The sequence below is a fragment of the Miscanthus floridulus genome, chromosome 16 (genome assembly GCF_019320115.1).
Source record: "Miscanthus floridulus cultivar M001 chromosome 16, ASM1932011v1, whole genome shotgun sequence".
NCBI classification, from domain to species: Eukaryota; Viridiplantae; Streptophyta; class Magnoliopsida; order Poales; family Poaceae; genus Miscanthus; species Miscanthus floridulus.
The window spans coordinates 15314311-15332439 of record NC_089595.1 but is presented as its reverse complement, the minus strand read 5'-3'; the positions used below and the strand labels follow the sequence as shown (position 1 = coordinate 15332439).

The 18129-nt window shown below is 49.4% G+C and overlaps 1 protein-coding gene across 1 annotated transcript; it reads left to right on the top strand.

Moving 5' to 3' along the window:
• Window positions 1–11508: 11508 nt before the first annotated feature.
• On the top strand, window positions 11509–13215 carry LOC136510319 (uncharacterized). Its single transcript, XM_066504811.1, has 2 exons — window positions 11509–11773; window positions 12493–13215. The coding sequence occupies exons 1-2, from the start codon at window positions 11509–11511 to the stop codon at window positions 13041–13043; spliced, it is 816 nt and encodes a 271-aa protein (XP_066360908.1). The 3' UTR covers window positions 13044–13215.
• The last annotated feature ends 4914 nt before the right edge of the window (window positions 13216–18129 follow it).

Below are 18129 nucleotides of genomic sequence, written 5' to 3'. Positions count from 1 at the left end.
GTAACTGTTTTGCATCAGTAGGATTGGCCATGAATGAATAGACTGTATCTTCGATGGATCCGTGGCCACCCCCTCTGCGCTGATCACATGCCCCAAATAAGCGATACTTTGCCATGCGAACTGGCACTTAGAGCGCTTCAGCAGCCATTTGTCTTTTGCCAGCAGATGAAACACTTGCCTGATATGCTCCACATGCTCCTCGAGGGTCTTGCTATAAATAAGTATGTCGTCGAAGAAGACGAGCACACATATGCGGAGGAGAGGTTTCAGAGTCACATTCATTGCACCCTGGAATGTGTTCGGAGCCCCTATCAGACCAAATGCCATTACAGTCCATTCAAAGTGTCCCCAATGAGTTTGGAATGCCGTTTTATGTTCCTCTTCGGGAGCTAACCGAATCTGATTGAAGCCGGCACGTAAGTCCAAACTAGTGAACCAGCGGGCCGAAGAAAGCTCATCCAATAGCTCATCGATGACCGGGATTGGAAACTTGGATTTCACAGTCAAGGAGTTAAGTAGCCGGTAATCGACACAGAACCTCCAAGACTTATCCTTCTTTCGGACTAGCAATACCGGTGAGGAGAATGCACTGGTACTAGGCTGGATCATGCCCGATTGAAGCATCTCAGTCACTTGGGACTCTATTTTTTATTTAAGTGCCGAAGAATACCGATAAGAACGAACTGCCACTGGTTGAGCACCCGTAACGAGAGGAATGCGGTGGTCGCATGCACGTTATGGGGGCAGCTCAGATGGTGCTGCAAAGAGGGCCTGAAATTCATCCAGTACACTCTGCACTTCTAGAAGCACATCAGAAACTTGGCGAGAACTTGCTTCATCATAAATCTGGAACAGTTGTACAAATGCACAGCGGGGGTACTCATCAGTGATTCCCTGGAGGGTGACATGTGACTGCTGATAGGGTATTGTCATCCACTTGTTACCCCAATGCACCTTCATAGGAGAGAACCGTTCCAACCAGTCCATGCCGACTATGATGTCAAAATGTCCCAACGGCAGGATTTTCAGAGTGGAGGTGAACACACACCCTTGTACTGACCATTCAGCTGAGGATAATTCAGAACTACAGATGATAGTACTGCCATCAGCAACCTTAACAGAAACCGGCTTCGACAGCAAAGAACAACCAACCAGATCCTAGGCAAAAGAGGTACTGAGAAATGAATGGCTGCTCCCCGAATCCACAAGTACTAAGACCTCACGACCGGCCAAGCTTCCCATGAACTGCATAGTGCGAGGGGCTGCTGCTCCAGAGACAGCTGCTGCCGACAAAAGCATGCAAACTTGAGCATCTTGTTCATCAACGGCCGGCTCTAGGACTGGTTCCTCCTCTATCTCAGAGAACTCATCTTGACACAGGTTCCACACTGCCTGAAGCGCGTGGAGTTGGACAGCAGGGGCACACCGGTGGCCAGGTGCCCACTTCTCGGCGCAGCGAATACAGAGACCTTGAGCTTTACGGAAGGAACGTAGGGCAGCTAGCTTTGCATCAACGGTCACGCCGCGGGCAGCCTGCTTCTTGTCATCAGCAGCCAATGCGTTCGCCTGGGGACGCTGAAGCGGTGCCTGATAAGGCAATGCACCCCTGAGGAACTTGGCAGCAACTGCACCTTCTGGCTTCTTGAAATCCCGTCGTTTCCCTTGATTGCCCGCCTCTTCCTGCAGCAACGCAAGAGTGCAAGCAGCATCGAGAGTAGCAGGGCGCTGCACAAGTATGACAGAACGGATGTCGTCGCATAGCCCATTGACAAATCGAGTAACAAGGTAGAGCTTATCGGGGTTGGGATTATATGCTTTGAGTTGGTCGACCAGCTCGGTGAACCGATCCACATACTCAACGACAGTGGAGGTTTGGCGGATGTTACAGAGTTGGCGGAGAATAAGTTCATGCTGGTCATGGCTGAAACGTTCGTGAATCAAGGCACAGAAGCCGGACCAGTTGAGATCCTTGAGAAGATGTTCGACGGACTGGAGCCAACGGCCCGCAACCCCCTTGAATTGCATAGTGGAACAGCGAACCCACACGATAGGATCAACGAAATACATTTCAAAGTAAGTCTAGGCTTGCGTAATCCAAAGCTGGGCATCATCACCATAGAAGGGTGGGAAGTCAAATTTTGGAAGCTTGCCAGTGGGGACATGATGAGGTGACGATGGAGATGGGAAGGTGGAAGGCGCTTGAGCCGAAGAGGAATAGTAGGGCTGAATTTGGTAGTGAGGTGGAGGGTAGTAGTAATTGAACTGAGGATCAGAATGAGGAAGAGATTGACTCTGGTGCTGTAGTGGCAGACTGTGGTGGGGAATGGGTGGTGGGGGATGGTGGATTGGTAGATTGGAACAGAGATTGGGTGGATTGGGATGATGATTTGGCGGAAGAGGATGAGGGATTGGCAGATTGGGTTGTTGAATTGGTGGATTGGGTTGGTGAATTGGCGGATTGGACTGTTGAATTGGAGGATTATGGTGGGAGAACGGATGATGATGAACGTTCTGCGGAGGTGGGCGAGTATGAGGATGAACATTGTTCGGGGTCGGAACCAGGGTCGTGACTGACCCGTAGCCCCGCTCCCGAGCCACTGGTGTAGAGCCGTGCCCACTGGGCCAAACATGATTCTCGTCGACTGCCGACGAGTTGCCGACGGCCAGCCCACTGGGTTGGGAGTACCCCGCTCCTGGTTGCGCCATAGCGGTTCCCAGGGGAGTTCGATCCCAAGCTTGGTGATCCGGTGCGTGCTCCGGGGAGATCTTCGCTCCTGGTGGCGCCGTAGCGATTCCCAGGGGAGTTCGATCCCCACCCCGCTTGAGGCGCCTGACCTCCAGCTGCACATCGTCGAGGGTACCTTCGAAGTAGGGGCGCCACTCCTCAACCGCGGACACAACCACCTCCAGCGTGGCCAGTCTGTCGCCGCCGTCACCGTGCAGCTCCCGCGGCCGGATCAGCTCGAGGTCGCCCACGCGGTACTCCACTTCCTCGATCCGCTGCTCGATCTCGCGGCCCCAATTGTCGATGACGATGGCGGTGTGGGACTGTTCGCCGCAGAAGCGCTCCAGCATGCCGACGCGGTCGCCGATGGCCGACCCGAGCTCCTCCAGTCCCTGGATCTGGTCCGCGGAGTTCTTTGCTTGGGCGGACATCGCCTCCTCCAGGTGTGCGACGCGGTGCCCCATGGCGGCTCCCTGCTCCTTGCGCTCCTGCTCGCTGTCGGCGGCCGTCTTCTCCCATCGCCCGCAGCGCTCATCGATTGAATCGAGCCGCTTCAGGATCTCCTCAAACGCCGTCTTCACGTTGGGCTCCATCACACCGTGAGCTCGCTGGAGGCGCGTGTAGTGTGGATGCGCCGACTCCAGAGCTCCGCCGAGGAACGGTAGCTCTGATACCAGTTGTCAGCACCCCTGGCTGATCGCCGCCGGGATGACGAGCTCGAGAACGGGACAACAACGATACGAGTACCCGGACCGACGAGTGCCGGTTGAGTAGCAGTAGAATAATAGAAATTGGTTTGATGTTTACAAGCTTGTCTCTCCTTCTCGCCTTAGCGCTACTTATCCTTAGCTGGCTCGCAGGCACAGCTGATGCTTGCCCATTGTGGGCCGAAGACTCGAGAGCTCCTGGGCCGGCGTCGCTTACTCCTTCGAGGTCCATTGTCTTGAGATGCCTCAGGTGGAAGGGTGCTGACATACACGGAGACGGAGAATCAGGACTGTGATTTGTGAGGCAGGCGTGCAGGCCCGAAGTAGTGGCCAAGCCCAAACTTATACTTGTGTAGGCTACCTCCGTCAGATCAACCACACCTGGCGCCCCGCCCGGCCTGCCGTCCAAAGTCCATCTGCATCTACTTCCCAGCTAGCTGTGTCTTGTAGCGGCGGACCAACTGAAAATTTGATCTGAACACCGGAGGACCGGAGAAGAGAAAAAGCTGCTGCCTGCACATTGAATAAATATTTGAATCTAGTTTTTTATTAAATTTATTTGGAGATAAAAATGTTGCACGTATTTTTTATAAATCGAGTCAAAGTTATCGACATGTAAATCGTGACCACAAACATTTAGGGAGAGATGGAGTAGATAGATAGAGAAACGAACTTAAGATGAGGCGTTCTTCGATGAATTGACCCCCAACTTTCAGCTTGTCAGATCCGCACGTCAACCACGTGTCATCACCTTTTCCACCCTTTGATTCTGCTCCTTGAGGCAGTGAGGCAAATGGTTTACTCCCTCCGATCGTCTCGGAAAGCAAAGGATGAGTTAAACTATCTTAGTTCTTTCTTTTAAATTACACCGTACAACATAGACGCTCACAACATGCGTACTCGCCTTTATGAATACATGTACGCAAAACCCTACAGCTAGCTATGAGCACCTTCAAATGACCGAGCCGGTAGATCTTGAAATTCACGAAGTCACCACAGACGTCTCGCTGTTGATGGGGATGTCGCCTACCACTGAAAGCATAGTGCCGATAAATCTAGGAAAATACGAGCACTCAAGCCAAGTCGAGGACTTAAATCTGGGTAGACATGTTTCATCCCAAGGAACCCAACCAACTGATCTATGATAAGTGTTCGCTTAGCTTTTTTACTAGGTTTTATAAAAAACAATACTATCAATGTTTATGACATGCTATGAAAATATAATGCATGACGAATCTAATGATACATTTTTAGTATAATGGATATTAGTACAATTTTTATACAAAATTAGACAGACTTAAGAGGCTTTGGCTCAGTACTATTCTAGAATTGCATCATTTCTACTTCATCCATTCTAAATTATAAGTCATTACAAGAATCTTGGAGAGTCAAAGCATTTCAAGTTTGATCAAAATTATAGTGAAAACTATAAAGATTTGTGACATAAAATAGGTATACTATGAAAGTATAATTAATGAAGAATCTAATGATACTTAGTTGTCATCATAAATGTTATTATCTTATTATATAAGTTTAGTCAAACTTGAGATGTTTTGACTCTTCAAGATTTTTAGAATGACTTATAATTTAAGATGGAGGGAGTAGAATGAAGGTAAGTAGTGTGTGGAGCTACTACCCCATCCAAAAGAACAATTCCAGTCCTGTTTTTAATCAAACTAATTCAAGTTTGGCTGTTTGTAAAGAGCTAGGTGAGTAGCAATATTTATAAAACCAAATAAATATACTATAAAATTTAGTTTATGATGAATTAAATTATATGTATTGAATAATACTGTAAGGCCCTATTTGGATCCTTAGAATTAAATTTATTTTAATAATCATAATTTACACACATATTAATTAAGCTAATATGGTTGTATATGATTATATTTGTATATTATTGTTGGCTATACAAGAGAGATACTTATGTGTTGTATTTCTACAATAGGGGAGTGAATTGAAGAGCGTGCTATAAGTTGCAAAGTAGAAACATAAAATTATGATCTATAGAATCAATTTCCATCTCCCACACTATAAATTTGAGATAAGCTATATGTGAACTTTGAAAAGTGGTGGAATATCAAATTCTAAGCCAAATAGCCTAATTTATTAAAGTATATTTCAATTTCTCCAAATGAAAAGATCCAAATCACCCCTAAAATAATTATATATATATATATATATATATATATATATATATATATATATATATATATATTATAAAAAGATTTAGTCAAACGCGTCTGATTTAAGACTACGATAGCATTGCTTTATATCAAGGGACTACTGATGCAACCGTATTGCTTGCAGTCCACATATCTGTTCCAGCAGTAAATAGAGAGGCGTTGATTGATGGATCGTAGGCCGCCACAATGCAGGGAAGCCGTTTTATAGGCCCACAGAACGATGCCTCTTCTTGGGCCAGTAAGCCCGATAATGCCATCTCTGAGCCCATAACGGCGGCCGCTGGGCATGACTGCTACGACCGTGTCCACGTTTTCAGCTTTACTGGAACCCATAGGCTCTCCTAAAAAAAAGGGGAACCCATAGCCGTGCTAGTACTATGTATTTATTACCAATTATTCATTTTTCTTTGCAAAAAATATCCATATGCAGCAAATGGTTTCGCATTTTATATTACTTAATTAAACTGAGATATGATATTGTTTCGTGCCTTTCACTACGTATACCGACTGCATTCAGGGGCAGTCCAAGAGAGAGAAAAAAAATGCATGGTCGATATCACTTGGCACACAGCGAAGACCAGAGATATTTAATACGAAAAGGAAATTAAAAGGTGGATTTGGAGTCTGGGGGACGAACGGTTTGGATTGAATGTGTGGCCATGTTTAGTTCGGCCGAAGTTGGCGCCGTCGAATTTCCTGTAGTCACTATAGCGCACTGTAATATTTCGTTTGTATTTGATAATAATTATCCAATAGTTGACTAATTAGGCTCAAAACGTTCGTCTCGCAAAGTACAACCAAACTGTGCAATTAGTTTTTGATTTCGTCAACATTTAGTACTCCATGCATGTACCGCAAGTTTGATGTGACGGGAAATCTTCTTTTTGCATAGTGCCAAAATTTGGATTTTGGGTGAACTAAACATGGCCTGTGATGAATTCAGAAAGTCTATCAGGTATCATCTATCAGGTAATCCCAATGCTAAAAACTACGTATAGTTTCTGTATTTATTAATTTTCATAGACACTACATATAGAAATCATAGTCTTAATGGATACTTTCTACACAATAATTTTTTATCCAATCACATACATTCTCTCTCCATTCTCTACTAATCACATCTCTTCATGTCTTAGTTCTCGTGTAGACATAGTTTTTGACTTAGATCCGATTTCAATGATTTTTGCTCTCTCTCTTTAATAACTACTTTACCACATCATCAAAACGTTTAGGTGGTAATATAATTAATGTCAATAGAAAATTTAGTGATTTGTGCACTGAGAGTGCCCTCGACAGTTTGAAAAGTACGCGGGAGAAATGCCGAGGGAAATCGGGGCAAAACACAAGCACGCACGCGCAGATGTAGGGACAGCAGGGGAGGAAAAATCGGCAGTTGGCACATGTGCCTGCCGAACTTTTTACGGAGGATCGATCGGATGGGAGGAGAAAAGCTTGCGCCTGCGCGTGCTGCCTGCAGCATCCCGGCTATATATGGCCATCGGGCCGGCCCGGCATGCCCTGGCCCGGGCACGGGCCAGCCATGGCCCGCAACTTCTTTGGCCGGCACGGCACGTCGTGCCGGCGGGCCGTGCCAACACGGGCCTCGTGCCTGGCATTCGGCCCAAGCACGGGCCTGCGGGCTGATTTTCGGGCTGTGCCAGCCCGACCAGCCCGGCGAAAATATCGGGCCGTGCCAGCCCACAGCCCGTAATTCTGTAAATACACCAGCAAATTCAGCTCTAACTTCAGTTTTCAAATTTGGAATTAAATTTCACAGAAAACATAAAAGATAAGAGATCACAGATTCACAATCACAACTCACAATCACAAGTTCACAACTAGACCGGATTCAAAGATAACAATTAACAACTAGACCATTGATCAGTGACCAGTCACAACTCACAAGTATGAAGTATCTTAACAGATTCACAACTCACAATCACAAAATAACAATACACAAACCAGACTTAAAAAGATAATTGAGCTGTGTGCAATGCTGTCTCATTAAAAATCTTTCTAGGTAAAACTCACCCTTATGAGAAACCCTAGAAAGAAAAAAAGAGTGCAGCACAGCTCTTATAATGATAAATTCAAAGTTTAGATACAAATATCACTCAGTTTCATCTCAACTCTCATCTCTCCTCTCAATCTCAAGTTCTCAACTCACTCTCATCTCTCATCTCTCAACTCTCTCAGAACAGAGAACACTAAGTACCGACAGAAGTAGATGCAGAAGCCACTGATGTACCAGCCGAAGGAGCCCCAGATGCACTCTGAATTTCTTCATCAAGATATTGATGCTCGAAGTAGCTTGCCAACTCTTGGTCTTCTATTGAATGCTGCAGTCTTCGTTCTCCCAACTCCCAATCCTTGATGCAAGCAAACATCTCCACATGTTCTGGCAACAAGCATCGGCGCCGCTCTTCAAGTATCCTTCCTGTCAAGTTGAAGCATGATTCTGAAGACACAGTAGACACTAGAACAGACATTATATCTTTTGCCATTATAGATAAAACAGGAAAGGTTAGTTTGTGGTCACGCCACTAGAGAAGCAAATCCAAGTTATTTTCATATGCAGTGACATTGTCACTATCCAAGTAAGCTATGAGCTCACAACCAACAGATGCAGCAGATAAAGTTGGGGTAGGGGATGGATCAATAACACCAGAGGCTCTAGGGCCTCCAAATATTCTTCCTCAAGCCTGTTTTCTCTTACCAGTTTGGCCTGCAGGATGTGCAGCCCTTCTATTCTTAGCTGCACCAAACTTGCTGTCATACTTGGCAAACAACTTATAAAGTTCAGTTTTAACAGAAGCATAATATGAACTGTAATCAACACCAAGGTTTTCTTTTAGAATTACCAGGACATTAAACAAACCTCTCATCTTAGCTCTTGGATCAAGAATGAAAGCAAATGAATATAGCAAAGGTATATTTTCCTAGTATTTAAGAAATTTTAGTTTCATCGGATACACAACAGCTATCAGATTTTGATCCTTTTCACTTTCATGCAAATGAGCAGAAATCTCAAGCAGATGATGCAAAACAAGAGGGCTAGTTGGATAGTACACACCAGAAAGAACAACAGCTGATTCATAAAATACTTCTAGGAATTCCAATACCTTTGCAGCTATATGCCAATGCCTTGGAGTTAACAATTCAGCCCCAAAATTAGCATTAATAAACACAGAAAAAACTTCCTTATATGGCAGCATGTGTTTAAGCATAAGGTATGTAGCATTCCATCTAACATTCATATCTAAACCAAACTTCCTAGGTCTTAAACCTTGAGCATTGCAGTAGTTCTTAAACATGGCAATTCTATGATTAGAAGAATTCAAGAAGTTAATAGCAGTTCTAAAATCTTTTGTGTAAGGTTTGAACCTCTTTAAACTAGATTTAATAATCAAATTTATGATATGACAAGCACAATGTTGATGAACAAGGTGATAAGTTCTTTTAGTAGGATCAGAAGGTGTAGGGGCTGGATCAGAACCCAAGTATCCTACAAACAAAGGTGTCAAAGTTTCCATTGCTTTTTAGAAGAAGCATTATCTAGAGTAACAGAAAAGATCTTGTCAATCAAACCAAATTCCTCAATCACAGAACCATTTTTTTCAGCAATGTTCTGACCAGTATGCTTTACCTCAATCAATCTCAACCCAATTACCTTTTTCTGTAGCTTCCAGTCAGCACTCACAAAATGAGCAACTACACTGATGTAGTCCTCCTTAGCATTACCAGATCAAATATCAGATGTCAAACCAACAGATGAAGCACCACGCAAAATATGATTCTTAAGCATATTACGACGTTCAGTGAATAACTTACTTAGGTCTCTAGTGGTGGCCTGGGAGACCCTAGTAAAAATAGGGTTATGAGCATGTTGAATGTACTCCTCCCATGCATCAGTGTCACCAATACCTAAGGGAAGATCAAGCCTAGCAATCAAGCGACACAGCTCCTGTCTAGCTACATTAGGTTTATAGTCCCAGTTGCGCAAACCATCAGGATTAAGCGCAAGCCTAGACTGAACAGCAGCACGTCGATTAGTTTTTTCCATACATGATTTCTGGTGCCTCTTCAAGTGCCCAGTTCCAGAAATAGATCTAGTAGACAAAGTAGCCTTACACATTTTGCAAACAGCTTTAGTGCAAATTCTACTGCCGTTCACATCCTCATAGATCTCATCAAAGTAAGCCCAAACAGGAGATTTGCGCTTACCGACTCTGGTTGCATTACCAAAAATAGATGGAGTAGAGCTGTTGGTGTTGGAGCCAGTCCTAGCCGTCGTCGCCCCTTCACCACCGCTGCCGTCCAGATCGATCGGAGCCTAGCTGGCTCCGAGATCGACACCGAACAAGGCAGCTGCATCCTCTCGGAGGTCGTCGTCGTCCTCGCCCTCGGGGGCCATGCCTGATAGGATGGCATCGTCATCCGCCATGGCAGTGACCGCTCTGGCCCTGTTCCTCGATGGTGTGGGTGGCCGCCGAGCTCGCTCTACGCCACAGCTAGTAGAGGAAGCATCGGCTACCGACCTACAGATCAAGAAACACATCAGATGACAGAATCAGATCAAGAAAGAAGATGCTAGGGTTAGGGTTAGGGTTTACCTGCGCAACTGGAGCCCGGTGCCGGAGAAGATGACGACCCCCGCAGAGAAGACAACAGACCGTTAACAAGGACGGCGAGCGACGGAGGAGGGATGACACTGATAGGAACACGAACTCACATATTACCAAGAGGGGAAGGGAGAGGGGGAGTGGAAGGAGATTAGGGAGGAGAAGGGAAAGGCTGGCCGACGGCGGAAGGCAGATCAAGGTCACCGGAGTCAATGAGGTCGGACGCCAAGGAGACGGTGGCGCGACGAAGGCAAGGCGAAGACGAGAGCAGTGTGGGCGCTGCGCGGCGGGTGGAGTCGAATGGATTAGCCGATTAGGGTTAGGTGAGGAGAGGGGGCAGCCACGGCGTGTCCCTTATATATGAAGGGAGGGCCGAGTGTGGGCTGATGATGGGCCAAAATGGCCGTTGGGCTGGCGGTGGCGGGTAGCCGTTGGGGGGGGGCTGGCTGCCTCGGGCCACTGTCGGGCCTCCCTCCATTTCTCGTGCCGGGCCGTGCTGGCCCACGGGCTTGGGGGTCAGCCCAAGCACAGCCTGAGCAGCGGGCCGGGCCAGCCCGGGCCCGAGTTTCATCGGGCCGTGCCGGGTTCGTGTCGGACTTTTTTTTCGTGCTTCGTGTCATGCCGTCGTGCCTCGTGCTGCATGGCCAAGTATACGCGTGAGGCACCGATGGCGACTCGAAGACGAAGATTTTTCGAATTTCCATAATCTTAACAGAAACAACGAAGACGTAGATTTTCTAGAATTTTGAGAGAAGTAGAGAACAGGAAAGCAGGCCGCGTCGTTGAGCTCTGAGCTGCAAATTCCCAAATTTCCTGGCCTAATCGTTACGACCTCTTTCCAAGAAATGGGCCCGTTACTCCTGCCGCGGCCCTCTTCTATCCAGACGCTTCTTTACTCGTCGAACTCTGGAAACCCTAATCAGACTCTTTTTTGTATCGAAGGAGAGGAAGGAGGACGCTGACACTGTTGGTGTTAGCAACCATCCATCCAGATCTATCCTCTCATCGTTGACCATGGCTGTTAGAGTACGTCAGGGGCCTATTGGGCTTGGGTTGGCTGTATAGCTCATTAGTGTTAGGGTTAATTAGAGATAAGGGCCACTTACTTAAGGGTCAAGTAAGCCTTGCTTAGGAGCCAAGTAAACCTCTCTATATAAGGAGATGAGATGTATCGATCTAATCAAGCAAGAATTAAGAAGGAAATCCCTTCCCTCTTGCTTGGTCGTGGGCAAAGCCCCCGGCCGGCCTTCAACCTCCCTCGCGTGACAATGGCATCGAAAGCCCTCCTGCTATTTGCCCGAGCCGCCCGCTCAGCTGCGGCGGCCACGTATCGCGTCGCCAGCTTGGCTGAGCGGAGGGCGCTCTCTCCGAGTCCGGAGGCGGTGGCGGCCGCATCTGATGGTCCTCGCTTAAGTGGAGGTCGTTCCGCCGCCGCCGGACCTACCCACGGCACGGCTGCACCTCCCCCCGCCATGGACGCACCTAGCCCCCGAACCGGCAGCTGGGTTGCCTCCGCCGCTCCATCATCAAAAGGTAAATCCGATATCTCTCCCTCTTCATATGGCGGCTATACCAGCGTACGGAATTTGGCATCTCTCTTCTGGTGGCGAATTGCCCATCTCTCCTGAACCGAAAAAACTGACTATAGTTTTTTTAGTATTTTTACCGTCGTTCAGCAATTCCAGACGATCTAACATTTTCTACATGATGTGAGAATACACTGTTTCATTTTATTAAACACCTTTGTTCATTCATGATAAATTCGGAGGACAACATTTTTTTTAGAGGTAACTTCGGGGAGGATCAAAGCGATCCTCACCTGCATTTCATTTCCACAGATGCCGGTGAACTGGTTGGTGGAAGGGGGCAAGCCCCAAATCCAAAACAAATTGTTTACAGCTGTTGAGATGATAGGAACAATTACATGATAAAGGAATTCCTCCAATTCAAAGCTAGGGAAGCGTTTCTTCTTGGGATTCGACAGGCCCAAGAGCTGACTGAATCTCTGCAAGCTAGGGAGGACAACATAAAACATATTAGGACTGTTTCCTTTTTTTTTTGTCTCTTGAACTTGCTCTCTTGTATGCTTCCTGTGCTCTCTTTGTTGCTTTTAATATATATATTCCTCCTGTAGTCCTGTTCTTTAAAAAAACATATTAGGACTGTTTTTGGTGTTCTACCTGCGAATTAAATAGCATTTGACACAATACTCCCCCCTCACCTTTATTTTCCCTTTTTTTTTGTTTATATAGATTTGTCCAAGCCAGGTGATAGGGTGGAGTTTGTGCCAAAGGAGGAGGACGTTGAGTCAGATGAAGCCCTGCGGGACCTGTATGAGCGCTGGTGTAAGGCTTTTAACCAGAAGCGTGAGCCTGATGAGATGGCACGCCGGTTCAACAAGTTCAAGAACAGGGTGCTGCGTATTCACAGTATGAACAAGGCTAATCAGTCATGCAAGGTGGGACTAACCAAGTTCTCTGATGGAAAGCTAGCGGAGATGCGTGCCAATCGTGATCCGCATGATTGTATGCTTGCACAGAAGTTTCCAAATTCATGTCTTCTTTGGAAAGGTGATGGCAAATTTCTGAAGGAAGTCTTTGCTGATTTTGATGTGGTTAATGGAAAACTTTTTGTGTACTTTCCTTTGGAGAAGGGGACACGCGTCGCAGATAAGAAGGAAATCTCTACTGAGTATGAAGTTGTTTATGGCAGATTGTTTGTTGCAGATCTACCTGAGGGACGTAAGCTGTTAGTCCCAAATAATGAGTTCATCAAGCGCCGCTGGATCCCATACCTCCCCTGAATACCTATTTAGCTGTACGGTGGCTATCCTTGTGTGCTCCTTTACCAAGTAGTTGTCCCTCTGCTAAGGAATGCGTATGTTAGACTGGGTTCCTTTTGCCCAATAATGCATATCTAGTAGTGCTTTTGCAAGGCATGCATCTATGTAAGAAATCATGCTTCTCCCTTACCACCGATGTGCTCAGAAATCGTGGGGCATTGTGTTTCCGTGCCATCGTTGATCCAGCGAGTCATCATTGTGTGTGGGGATCCAACAGCTTTTGTGTGTAATGGAGAACTTTCAATGATTTCTGAAGATAAAGATTTCAACCAAATTGCAGTGCCTTATCTATATCTTTGTATTTATTTGTTGTTGTATATAGAAGCAATAATGTATTTATTTGTTATTGCATATAGATATAGCAGCAATCATTCATGTAGCTTGCACTCAGGCGGCATCTTTTAGTAGCAGTGTTGTAGATAATTGCTCCAGAGTTAAGGATTTATTACAGGTTTCTGTAACATAACAAAAAGCAATATGATTTAGCTAGGCAGTCGGCCTCTTTTAGTAGCAGTGTGTAAGGATTTATAAGAACATAACAAAAAGCAATGTGATTTAATAGGGTTCAGATTTCTGGTTGCCTTGCACCTTCTTTTGCCGAAACAAAAAAAAGGTGGAACAGTCGATTATGGTTCAAATTTGCATCACTTTTCGTTTTCGCCAAAACAACATGGTGGAACAGTCCCTACCCTCGTCACGACGGACGAAGCAGCGGCCTGCTCTCTCCCTCGTCGTTTAACCACCGGCTGCAGGCTGCAGCCACCTGCCACCCAACTCTTCCTAGCTGGTGGCTCCCGCTGCTTGCGCCTTCTTCCACCTCGTGCATGGCACAGCCGAGCTGTTCTGCTTGCATCTCGGACTCTCGGTGTAAGGAAGGCTACAAGCAAGACAAAATCAAATGCAAACAGCAGTTCTTGGTTTAAAGTTTTAGTAGTATATATGTATGGACCCATGTATGTTTTAGTACCAGTGTGTAAGGATTTATAGGAGCATAACAAAAAGCAATGTGATTTATTAGGGTTCAGATTTCTGGTTGTCTTGCATCTTCTTTTGCCGAAACAAAAAAAGGTGGAACAGTCGATTGTGGTTCAGATTTGCATCACTTTTCGTTTTCGCCAAAACAAAATGGTGGAACAGTCCGAAAACTACATACGTAGCAACAACCCGCAATGAAGTTACATGCTGCCACGATTGCTGAAGATACCTACAATTATTAAGGTATAAGAACAAATCTGTATCTGCATACCGGAATGACCACGATGAAGGCAGATGGTAGAGAATTGGAAAGAGCAGTACTCTTCCTCTCTATCAATCTTCCGCTTCTCTTCCAGAAGAGAACAGATAAGCAGACGAACGGCTTCGGCACGATTGAGTGGTGTCGTGGTGATGAGGGCGCCGCATGGATGGCAGGAGACGCACAGAGATGACGGTGGCTTCTGATTTTGCCTCACGCGTTCGCCGTGGCTACCGCGCGAAGCACAAAAACGGGTCGAAGACGGTGGAGGTGACCCCTGTAGGAAGTGAGGCATTGGGGCTGGGCCGGCGCGGCGGCTCAGGGCGGTGGGTCTCCGGTCTCCCCGCGCGGCGGCGGGTCCGTGGCAAGTAGGCGGCGTCCCATGCGTCTTCGCACGACGGCGGCGAGCCTCACCGGCCTCGCCTTTGCTGGTCGCGAGCGCCGTGCAGCCGCCCCTCATGCCGTCCCGGCCGAGCCCACCGTCGCCCTTCTGCAGTTCGCACTGCGCCTCCGCCGGCCGACCTTCGGCCGGAGCCGCCCCACGTGGGATTGGAAATCCGAGAAGTCGCGGTCACGGGGAGGCGAAGGAGTCGCGGTCACGGGGAGGCGGAGGAGTCGCGGTGCTGGCGGCGGAGCCCGCTCGTGCTTCCGCCCATCGGTGTCGCACCGCACGATGGTGCCATGCCGTGCGCGATGGTGGAGCACGCGCGCCGGTCGTCGGACACCGGAGACGGATCGTCGACGCGCGATGGTGGCTGGTCGCTCCGCGAAGGCGAGCGTGACCGCGACGGGGACGGAGCACCGGCGACCGCGAGCGGGGCCAGGAGGAGGGCAGCCGCCGTGCACTTCGACGACGAATCTTCAGTGTAAGCACTCCTATGGCAGGGAGCGACGGAATGCGAGCAGGAGTGCCGCGGTAGGGAGGCAAGCGTGATCAGCGGCTGCTTAGCGTCGGGCGCGGGTGCGTGAGGCTTCGATCAGTCCTTCTCGTGCGATCTCGCGTCGGGGTGCCGCGGTCTCGCGTCGCTGGGGCGGGGGCGTGGGCGGTCGCTGGGGCAAGGCACATCCAAAGAAGCAGGACCATCGGATGTGGTTGAGTAAGGAGAGAGAATGAGTGAGAGTTAATCCGGTGCGTACGTTTTTAATGTGATCTTTATCTATGTGCGTTTCGTGGGGTGGACGTAGTTTAGGCTGTGACCGTAGACGTGGAATTTGTTTGGTGGCTGTAGGATAATTTGAAATGGTGTATTATAGGGGTATGGATAGAGATAATCCAAAGTTACAACATGTTTACGAGAATTCTGTTTACAACAGTACTAACAATATTTACTAGAATTTTCAACAATAATATTTACAAGAATCCTACATTATGACCGCTGCGGCCGATGATCTCGCGCGCCGCTTCGCCGCGTTCCTCCCCGTCGCGCTCCCGCCGCCGCCGCAGAAGCAGTAGCTCTCCGGCGTGGCCGCCGCCGTGCTCAACGCCGGGGCACGCCTTCTACTCCGGCGGCAGAGCGCCCAAGCAGCGCCGGTGCAACGCCGGGAAGAAGAATGGTGGTGGCGTCGGCCGCGGTCAGCAAGGACGGGGCCATCGTCGGCGGCGACGACTCCCTCGGCTCCTCCGGGAGGTTCGCGCGGGCGCAGGGGAGCATGGACTGGTCGGCGACGTACGACGGCAGGACGAACGACGGGGAGAGCTCGGTGGTGGCCAGAGGAGACCTGTAGCGCGCTGAGGCATCGCACAGCAGCAACAGCGGCGCCGCCAGTGCCTCTGCAGCTTTGCTCCGACAGGCGCCGACGCCGGCTATGGTTGTTGAGTTTACTCTTTCTGTTGCGTGTGTGTGCGCGTGTGTCTATCTTCAGCATGTAGTGAGGTGAGCGCGGCGCTTCCTTCGCGTCGTGCGCATGTGTGTGTGGGCGGGACTTGGTCACCCGGCAATGTCGCCCATGTCGCGTGGCTGTGGGATGGCGCAGCAGAAAGCGCGGGGGTGGGCGGTACTGAGTAGTGCCAAGTCTTGCATGTAATCAGGGTTAATAAAATAGAAGAAAAAAAACTGAAAAGCAGCAGTTCGTTGCGCTGCACCAATTCTCTGTCCACTGAGTTCATCGTTTCGTTCTGAGCGTTCATCGAATTCGGAGAGAGGGATAGTGAGCGTTCCAGCGAGTATTGATCCTGTGCAGTTTTCAACAACTGGTATCAGGAGCAGGTTCCGTCGCTGGTATCGTCACCGAGCCATTACCGCCGCGTTCATGCCTCGCGACGCGTCAAGATCGCCGTGGCGTCGGCGATCGTGGTCGCCCTTCGGCGGCCGCTCAGGAGGGAGCGGCGTGAGGGACCATGCACTGGTGCTTCACCGCACAGTCAAGGAAATCGGCAACGCGGGGTGGCCAATGTTGACGAAGATGAACTACACCGACTGGGCGGCATTAATGCGCGTCATGCTGCAAGGGCGGCAGCTCTGGGAGGCGATCAACGTCGGCGCCGTCGACTACACCGACGACCGCAATGCACTCGAGGCGTTGTGCAAGGCGGTTCCGGAGGAGTTGAGGGGCAGCATCGCCATCAAGCCCACGGCCAAGGCGGCGTGGGAATCGCTCAAGACCCGGTACATCGGCGTCGACCGGGTGCGGAAGGCGAAGGCGAAGACACTGCGCCGCGAATTCGATGGCATCACCTTCAAGGAAGGGGAGTCCATCGACGACTTCGCGAGCCGCATCACCAGGATCACCGACCAGCTCGCGATCCTGGGGGAGGAGCACGAGGAGGAGGAAATCGTGCATAAGTTCCTGGAGGCTCTCCCTGATCGATTTGAGCAGATTGCAGTGGGAATTGAGACGCTCCTTGATCTTGAGGACGTGTCTCTGGACGAGTTGGTTGGACGGCTCAAGGCGACGGAGGAGCGTCTGAACCGTTCAAAGGGAAGAGGCGGCGGCGGATCGGGCAGCGGCGGTGCCGGCAAGGAGATCGACGGCAAGCTGTACTTCACCGAGGAGCAGGTGATCGCCCGCCTCGCGTCGCGCCTCAACATCAACGTCGACGGGTCGGCGGCGCGCGACAAGACGTCGTCTGGCCTTCGCAAGCGTCGCGACGTGGGCGGTCGCGGCAAGGAGCGCGGCAAGGAGACGAGCTCGGGACCGCCGAAGGGCGGCAGTGGTGGCGAGGACGACAATGCCTGCCACTACTGTGGTAAGGCCGGGCACTGGAAGCGGGAGTGCCGGAAGAAGAAGCGGGACGAGGAGAAGGCAGCTGCTGCGTACCAGCCACAAGCGAACCTGGCTCAGGCGGAACGGGAGACGCCTGCTCTGCACATGGCCGTGGTGACACTGTCTGAAACGGTTAACCACGGTGGGCGGCGCACCGAGCATGTCTTCCTCAACGAGCACAAGGTTGTGGCGGAGCTGGACGGCGACGACGAACGTGGGGAGATGCAATGGTATCTTGATACCGGCGCGTCAAACCACATGACCGGCGACGCATCCGTCTTCTCCGAGTTGAACCCCGGTGTCCTCGGCTCCATGAGGTTTGGGGATGGCTCGCTCGTGGAGATCGCTGGGCGTGGCACGGTGCTGTTCGCATCCAAGAACGGCGGACACCGTGCTTTCCACGACGTCTACCACATTCCTCGACTCCGGAGTAGCATCCTCAGCATCGGGCAACTTGACGAGCACGACTGCAAGATCGAGATCGAAGAAGGGGTCCTTCGTATATGGGACCGGGCGTCTCATGAGCTGCTCGCCAAGGTAAAGCATACACCTAATCGCTTGTACATTCTGCCATTGAAGCTGACGACGCCAGTGTGCCTGGCCGCCATG